Raw genomic sequence first — 9,195 nt, 5'->3', positions numbered from 1 at the left:
AGACGTTTAAGGATCCTGGAAGGAATTTTAAGTTGTCCTGACAGGGAATCTGGGAATCTTGAACACTGAGTAGATTCCAGGTGTCTTTGAAGGGAATAGAGTAATTCTGAGGTAGGCCTTACACTGTAGGGCCTGGAAGTCCTTGATGAATCCACATGGACTTTCTGTGAATCTTAGCGGTTTTTTTCTATGATAATTAAAGTGGATGCAGGTATTTTTGAAGGTGTTACAAGGGGATTTAGTGAGGTAAAGGGATTTAGAAAGGATTCAAGAGAAAAATTTTTCTGGAGGATTTCAGGGATCCTTTAGGGGTTTCTAGGTTTTAATGTGTGGTTTATTCCAGAATAGACTCCACATTTAGTGACTGCAATGCTGGGGAGTTTGTGTTCTTGAATAAACAGGTGCTGCAGAAATCCTGAGTTTTTTGGGGGAGGTTTTTAGACTGGCATACTTAGCCATACTTGGCATACAATAGTTTCTAGAAACTCCTTAAAGAGGATCCAGACATCACTGGGAGAATTCCATGGATGCACAGTCACTTTGTAGAATGTCTTGGATGCATTTCTATCACCGCAAACATTAGCATATAACAAGAAGAGAAATGACAATGTGATTAATATGGAAATAATGTGGCATGTTCTCCCCAGTTTGTGAGTGAATGAATGAATGAATGGTTGTACATCTGTATATATTTGCTCTGCAATGGACTGGTGACCTGTCCAGGAGAGTACGCCGTCTTTCACCCTGTCAGCTGGGATTTACTTCAGGCCTCCACAACCCTCATGTGGAGGATAAAGAAGTGGACAATAAATTCATTAAATATCATTAAAAAAAACAACAACAACAACTCTAATATTTGAAACTGCCCACACGCACACACACACACACGAGACACAATGCCGTTTTTCATTGCACATCCCCTTAAGACATTGATTTATTATTAAACAAGTGGCGTCATTTGTTGTTCAATTATTGTTTCAGTTTTTGCATAGAAACGGTTTTAGTTTTTAACGGTTTAGTTTTTTAATTCATGAAAGTAATTAAATATTTTCAAATGTCCCTTTCCCCAATTCAAGGTGTGCCTTCAGTGTTCAATACATTTCAAATGTAAATGTTGAATGCTTAAGGCAGTACTTCTCAAAGAGTGGGGCGGGTCCCCCTGGGGGGGGCACAGTGAAGTGTCTGGGGGATGTGAGAGGCAGGGCAGGACAACTCATACAGTGGTTTATACAGATAAATAAAAAAAAATGATCAGGTTCTCAATAGTATTTCAATTCGGGGGGTGTGAAAACATTTCTGTCCTCTGGGGGGGGCATGACAGAAAATAATAGAGAACCACTGGCTTAAGGCAATGAAATAAGTGTAATTGAAAATGTATTTTATCGCCTATAATAGTATCATTATTATTGTTATAATATTATGAATTATGATTTGTTTAGTTGGCCTAATTTTACCATTCCACTAAACAGGATATATCTGTCTAAATGAGATTTATATGTGTTTATATGTGAAATTAAATTACAATACACAATACAACACTTTGAATAACACATTTTTAATTGTTAATATGGTGCTCCTTTTTTTTTAATGACCACAACCTGGAGAGGGACAGAGACACACATCAGGACACTTTCTCACACGCTGTCCACCATTTTTTCTCTCTCGGTGGTGATTGAAACAACAGCATCTTGTTGGAAGTGTCCTGCTGTGCAGGCTGTTAAGTGTAAGAGGAGCTGTGTAAAGACAGAAGAGCAGTGTGGGATCACTGAGGACCCTGTTATGTTAATTAGCCTCTGATGGAGCGACAACACATGCAGCTGAAGACAAAACCAGGCGCAGCAGCATTTGTCTCTGTCTGACACCTTGACCTCTGGTGGCTAATGTGCAACAAACAGGACGTGTCTGTCCTTCAGCTGTGGACAAGTAACACCAAGAGTTCTTACGCGTAGTTACGCATTAAAAGATATAATTTAGTTAGATTATGACAGGTTCGTATTCTTATAGTATAAATATGAACTTAATTGACACCATTCTTAGTCTTCATCTGATACAAAAGATTTGTCTTTAAATAAAGAATAAATAAAAGTATACTTGTTTTACACACAGTGACTACTGGTTTTTAATAGATAATAAAAGTGTAAAAAAAAAGTGTAAAAAATCCATCCACAAATTTACGTGTCTTTATCCGAATGCAGCGAGATGTAATTTCCCCTCTGGACTCAAGGTGCTAACGTGACAGTGGATCGTTTTAATAATCCGATTTAAATAAATCTATTTCCTGCCACTGCACTGACTTCATTGCTGTTATAATGTAGCCAAAGTGACTGAAACAAAGTATGAATCCAAGCCCCACGAGTTTCACCTCATTCTTTGATTCATATCACATGTACAAAGATCATGAATGACACCCTGCAATGTACAGTGTGTGCCTTTAAAAATGCCTTTAAATGATTTTTATGAAAAACATGTGTGTAATAGAAATCTATCGTCCTCACTTTACTTTGAAAAAAAATCACTAGTCACTTCATTTTGAATCACAACTTAGATTCTAAGTGAATAATAGCAGTGATAAACAACCATGGTTACACTTTTTAAATTAAATATTAAAATGCTAATGTGAAATATGTGTCACTTGAATATTTATTTATTTATTTCCATGTGTTTATGTGTTTTAGAACCTGACATCCCTCTTTTGTCCACTGGGTGTCAGACTGGAGGAGAACTTCAAAACACAGATACATTATTTCATTTTATATTAATTGTTTTAATTGTTAAAAAAAATATAGACAAAGAGATAGATTTTAGGATAAAAAGAGCCCACCAACCACTTTTTTATTAGATAAATATGCCCTCATTAAAATGATGACCATTGGGTGTAATTCATCAATTGTTTGTTCAATGAAATGTTAAAGGGAAAAAATAACACTTATCTTATCGCCTCGAAGATGTTTTAACTGATTTTAACAGAAAAAAAAACAATCTATTTGAATTTAAAAAGTTGACATTTTCCAGTTGTACCACAAGATGGCAGCATGTGAAAGGTTTAAACTCCACATAGTGAGAGCCTGAAACTCACTGATACAGTCTGTGAGCGAGATGAGAGCTAAATAATAATGAAAGACGTTGTGAAGGATAAACCCACTTTAGAAATATATATATATAATTATTAGTTGTTAAAAAGATAAATATATATAGTAATATTGTGAGGGAAATAATTGCATCACATGTTTAGAACAGGACAGTTTGGAGTTTGTGGATGGTTCGTAAAACAATGTATAACTGCTATTTTACAATTCACAAGAAATTCAGAAAACTATAAAACAAGTGTTTCAATGAATCTAGTTTTGGCAAAGTTGTCAGCAGAGTGAAACAAAAATGATCATGCAAATTCCCTGATTTGAGATTTAACATAGTGTTGGCAACACTTTTGCCATATTGAAAAATGGCATTCAATTTATAATATAAATGGTTAATGGCAGACAATGTGTGTATAATGTAATATTTCTACTAAACTGTAGTTTATTTAAGACATGTATTTTAATTAAAAGACTGGAAACAAATCTGATGTAAATGTATTTGATCTCGTACTGTACACACACATTATGAGGGAGCAGCTAATTTAATATCATTAAATTAAAATATCCTTATTTTAAAATGTGGACATCCTCTTATACATGTTATTGTAAGTGATTTTGTTTTTCTTTCAGTTTTTTTGTATTAATGATGGTGCATGTATATGAATGTTGCATTTTAATGTAGATATTTAACATATTCAACCACACTACACTGCAGAATATTATAGTCTCTGAAGAGTCTTTATCCATTTCCATCTTAAAGAAAGTAGAATCTCCTTTTTGTCATGTTTGTAGCATCTTGAACTTGCACTGTCCTCTTTTCTTTCTCTTATGTTTTAGTCATAAAGTAATCTTTCATGCCTCATAATGAGCAAACCTGGATCAGTGGGTTTAGTGTGTGTCAGAATACTGAGGAAGGAAAATGTGTCGCTGCTTGTTGGTTTATCTGTAAAGTTCATAACAATATAATCAAGTATTTACACCTGAAACGCTGTCAGATGTAGTGGCGTAACATGCTGGCAACATGGTTTGCATTTAAATGTAAAATGAAGCATTAATATGTGTAAAGAATATATCAGTGACATTGATATGATTACAATAAAATGCCACAAATAAAATTTGTGCAACACAAAAACATCTCTGAGTGTTTTGCAGACTGAGTATAACAGGTAGCCATAATTATTAAGATAAAAAAATAACACCTGGCTTTGGATATAGTGTGTAAAAGAAACAAGTTACATTACTTTGCCACCTTTTAAAGGTTAGTATTATAGTTTCACTTCACTGTATTTATTAGATTCTGTTTCAGTAGAAAAAAATCCTGTACTTTTGCTGCATATATATATATATATATATATATATATATATATATATATATATATATATATATATTAAATAGACTGAAAACTATTTTATAACAGCAATGGCATAATGCAATAATAAAGGCAATTTAAATTTGAATTTAGATATGAATTCAAAGACTGAGCAGCTACATCTTTAATCTAAAATTCTTCATTTATTCGCCAACACTCAAGAAAAACAATATGATCCATTTAGACAACTCAGATTTATTTGGCATACTTTGAACATGCAGCGATCTTTAACATTGACAGATTTTCACAGTAATAAACATGCTTACAGGAAATAGAGGGTGGATTTTCAAAATAATGACTGAGTGACCACAATAATGTGTTACATTCATCCGTTTTTGGTCGAGTCCATGACATCTGGAAATCATGATGTGACGTCAGGGGGATTAACATCACCTTATTCACAGGTGACACGCGCGCGCGCGCACACACACAAAGTTTTTAGAGTAATACATTTTTGGTTGTCCCCCTTGCTGCGTTAGTCCATCGTCAGCATTTATTTTTAGGTGGATGAGTTCAGGATGCGGGAGTCTGCGGAGTCGGATCGCTCCTCGTAGTCCTCATCAGGAGAGTAGAGGCCGGGTTTGGGCCCCAAGGTGCAGCTCTCCTCCTGGATGCTGATGCGTTGCTCCTCCGCGGCTCTGGCGGGGAGGAGAGGGGAGCTGCGGAACACGGACCCCGCGGGTCCGGCGGGGGCAGCGGGGGAGAAGGGAGACACGTACTGGGCCGCCGACCGGAGCTGATACTGCTGCTGCAGAGCCATGGTATTCCACAGAGTCACGTCGTTGTGCATGAAGGGACTTCCCTGTGCGCGTGTCAGAGAGTTGCGTAGCATGAGCGGGTAGCGCGTGGGCTGTGGGAAGGACGGGTGTTGCAGAGGGACACCCAGCGGGCCCGTGGGGACCACACCCGAGGCGGAGTCGGACGTGAACCGAAGCGACTCGGGCACCCGGAAAGCAGAGCCCACCGACCACTTGGCGGAAGTTGTGACCGGATGGTAGGAGCCCAGCGTGTGCTCGAAAAGGTGTCCGTTTGAGGGCAGCAGCAGGGCGTCCGGGTGCGCGTCACTGTGCGTGTGCGCGCTCCCGTCAGGACCCCGGCTGGACAGAAGAACCTCGATGGCTCCCACCAGATCCCCGCCGCACCCTCTGAGTATGAGCTCCAGCACTGGAGGCTTATGCGCGGGGAAGATCTTCTTGAGGACCTCCAGAGGAGGCCGGTTGGCCCGGAGGCTGAAGGGCAGGTTGATGGAGCCGGCGAGGCCTTCAATCAGCACGCTCTGCTCCCCGGCGCTGACGGGGAACTTCTGAGGACTCTCGCTTTTGGCTTCTTTCTCAGTGGCAGCGGCTTTGCTGAGGCTGTAGTGGCTCTCCTCCTGGTGGGAGAGGGACTCAGGAGGAGGCGGTGGAGGAGGAGGAGGAGGAGGCGGCTCCGGGGTGTAGCAGGTGTTCGGTTTGGATCCCTCTGGAGAACTGACCGCCTCCTGCTCCTTTTCACTGGAGCTGCCCCCGTTTTCACCTCCCGACACCTCGTCGATACCTTCCTCTGCCGACTCTGCAAGACAAGATGAAGAAGAAGGGAAAAAAAAGTCAGGACACAAGTTCAGACAAGACACAGAAGCTCACAGGAAATAAATACACAAAGCTGCTGTGGAATTAAGTGATTCAGACACTAATCTGACTCCACAGACACTTCTCCTCCTCTCTAAACCTGCTCTAATCTCTCCTTCACGAGGAAAAGTAACACACAATTAATCTCACGTCAACTTCTGCTGACTGTGTCAGTGCAGGAAGACACGAGAAGGTCCTGAGGACAGATCACGACCAGTTCACTCATGAAACTTCATAACTGTCTGATAACTCAGCTGATCTGTGTGTGTGTGTGTGTGTGTGTGTCCAGGGTGAATTAAGGTAAATCAACGAGGAAACTAAAACTGTCCTTTACGATGGTGAAATATGAATACATTCATCAAATAATAATAAAATTTATTTTTTTATCAAGTATATATAATTGGATGAAATATACCACTTTAAATAAAATAATGTTGCTTATTGGCAAAAAAACAACAACATACCAATAACAATAATAATAAAAATAATGATAATGATGATGTTTGATCAGTAAATAAAGACTTTTTTTTTACTAATACTGACCAGTATTTCAAACCTATGTCAGGTGGATGTAACAAAAAAGTATGATTTTTTTACATAATTAATTAGAACAATCGTGTGTGTGTGTGTGTCAGTTACAGAACAGTTTATTTGACCTTCAGCTCAACAAAATAACAATATTTATCATCATGTTATGTTTTGTTATTTTTAATACAGTTCGCATAAAATGTTTCTAATAATCAATTATATTTCGAAATTGTTTAATCATCAGCGTTTTTTACGTCGTTGTCTTTGTTCCCAAACATGGAGATGAATCAAGTCATATCGAAATCCTTTTTTTTAAAAAAAGGTCCTGAATTAATCCCTTTATAAAGGGAATTTAAATGATATAAAGGCCCACCACTATCTTAAATTAGAGAGAAAACGAGTTTATACAAACGTAACATATTTTACAAAAACATCTAAAACAAATGAGAGCATCATGAGACCTTAAACATTTCAGTGAAGTAAAGTATTTTTACGTGATATTTTGAAAAGGTTCGTGTACAAAATAAATAAATTGTGGTAAAAACTTTTTGGTTAATTTATCTTTGGTTTATTTCATTATTAGTGAAATATAGTAAAAAAATAATAGTGTTACTGATTGTTTTGGTTTGTTTTATTTTTGTCAAATAAGATAAACTGTTGTATCAATAATTTTTCATTACACATGACCTACATCAGGATAAAAAAAAGAAAGTTAATTGTCATAAATGTTACCTGTGCATGTCTGTGCTCCGACCTGCACCGGCTCAGAGCTGCTCCACCTCAGCTCCAGCTCCTCTGAACTCGGCGGGGTTCCCTGGTTCCCCTCGCCGGGCCCGGTGATACCAATGCCGGGCAGAACTCTGAGGGACTCCGGGATGAGGCTCTCCAGACTCTCGTTGGCCTGCTGCCTCCGCAGCGCCACCTGCGCCGCCATGACGCGCTGCCGCTCGATGATCAGGATGCACTTCTCGCAGGTGCAGTCTTTGAAGCGGCAGTAGCGCTTGTGACCTTTGAGCCACGAGAGCACGCCGTGGTTCCGGCACCGCGCGCACTTGGGGGTCCTCTGCAGTGGAGCGCGGGGCTGAGACACCGGAGCGCCCATGTACAGGTAAGGTGACCCGTAGCCATTCATTCTGTCCGGCGTTTTCCTGCGTGTGCGGAGACACGGAGATGTTGTCGCTGTCAGCAGTCACACAGATGGAGCTCCACGCTGCTGCTCTGCCACACGCATGACAGCACGAGGACAGAGGTGTTGGCTTGTAGTGGAGGATCCACCTTTTCCCCTCGACTGACAGCACAGATAAGCATCAGCCTGACACGCTCTTAAGGAGACGAGTAACCAAACGCTGTTACTCGCGTCAAAGCGCATGCACGCTGCAAAAAAAAAAAAAAAAAATCATGAGGCTGAAGTGGGCGGAAAAAAACTGCCAGTGAGGATCAGATAACCGCACGTTTCTCCCTGAGGTTCACACGTTTGTAGAGTTTCCTTTAAAATGGGACTAAGTTTCAAGCGGAGGGGAAACACCAGCAGATATTTGTTTGGTTTTCTTTTTTTCTTTTTTCATTTTTGAGGCACGACCCTATCTATACCAGCTGAAATAAAATCCCCGCACACACGCACGCACGCAGCAAGAGGAAACAGTCGTTTGCGTTTATTTAAGACAAATTATGAACGCACGACTCAGTGCTTTCACACAGGAAAATCCCTTTAATGTAAGTCACGAGTGTTTCAACAACAAACACCTCTGCATTCAAACACGTGACCGGTAGAAGACGTGCACAGGTGTATTTTCATATGTAACCTTTACATTAAAAGTGAGGTGAGGTGCGAGATTGTCTCTGTTATTGTATTTTTTTTTACATTGCTGTTACCCTCATCACTGAATGTGGACATTAGCCACTGGCTGTAATCTTACATGAACATTCACATGAACATGTCTATGATAATAAACCTGGTAAATAAATAAAAGTGTGCAGTGATGACAGGGGGACATGACAACGGTGGGAAAACTCCAAATGTTTATGACTATACATCAAAAACGTGGGACCCGTGTCTGGCGCAGGTGTGTGGGTTTATAACACTGGACAAAGTGGACATTTAATGTGCTGCAGAAAAGGCAAATATACCAGCAAACATGGCGTAACTTCAAGTCGATGTCATTGAAAAATAGAATTATCAATTATTATCAATTTTATGACCCCACTTGGTCATAAAACGTGTTATAATTGAGAGAAACACAGGGCTTTTATTTTTCTTTGAAGGAAGTCACTTGTTGTCAGTTTTATTTCTTTCTTTTTTCAAACCCCGACTTCCTCTGTTGTTGACCTGTGTCTCAGATCCACGGTCTGATGATCAAATAACACATTGTGAAGTGGCCTTTTAAAGTAACATCCGTGGAATACAGAGGCATAAAAACAACAAGACAAATATTCGTTTTATATCCAGTTATCTATGGACAATAGTGGATTCAAATGTGTTTAAATCCATAAATAAATCGTGGCCTTGTGTCCACGTGTCCACGGGCCTGCAGCTTCTCGCACCTTTTACACATAACTTAGATGATTAGCTCTCTACATGTGTGCAAAAAAGAAAAAAGAAAAGAGAAGGCCTTT

The 9,195-nt window shown here is 39.6% G+C and overlaps 1 protein-coding gene across 1 annotated transcript; it reads right to left on the bottom strand.

Annotated features, from left to right (window-relative positions):
• Nucleotides 1-4,622: 4,622 nt before the first annotated feature.
• dmrt3a (doublesex and mab-3 related transcription factor 3a) lies at nucleotides 4,623-7,943 on the bottom strand. The gene is made up of 2 exons (XM_044027228.1): nucleotides 7,315-7,943; nucleotides 4,623-5,998 (listed from the first exon to the last, which is right to left on the bottom strand). The coding sequence occupies exons 1-2, from the start codon at nucleotides 7,712-7,714 to the stop codon at nucleotides 4,947-4,949; spliced, it is 1,452 nt and encodes a 483-aa protein (XP_043883163.1). The 5' UTR covers nucleotides 7,715-7,943; the 3' UTR covers nucleotides 4,623-4,946.
• Between the last annotated feature and the right edge of the window lie 1,252 nt (nucleotides 7,944-9,195).

This window comes from Solea senegalensis, linkage group LG5, assembly GCF_019176455.1.
Source record: "Solea senegalensis isolate Sse05_10M linkage group LG5, IFAPA_SoseM_1, whole genome shotgun sequence".
NCBI classification, from domain to species: domain Eukaryota; kingdom Metazoa; phylum Chordata; class Actinopteri; order Pleuronectiformes; family Soleidae; genus Solea; species Solea senegalensis.
This window is presented reverse-complemented; position numbering and strand designations above follow the sequence as displayed.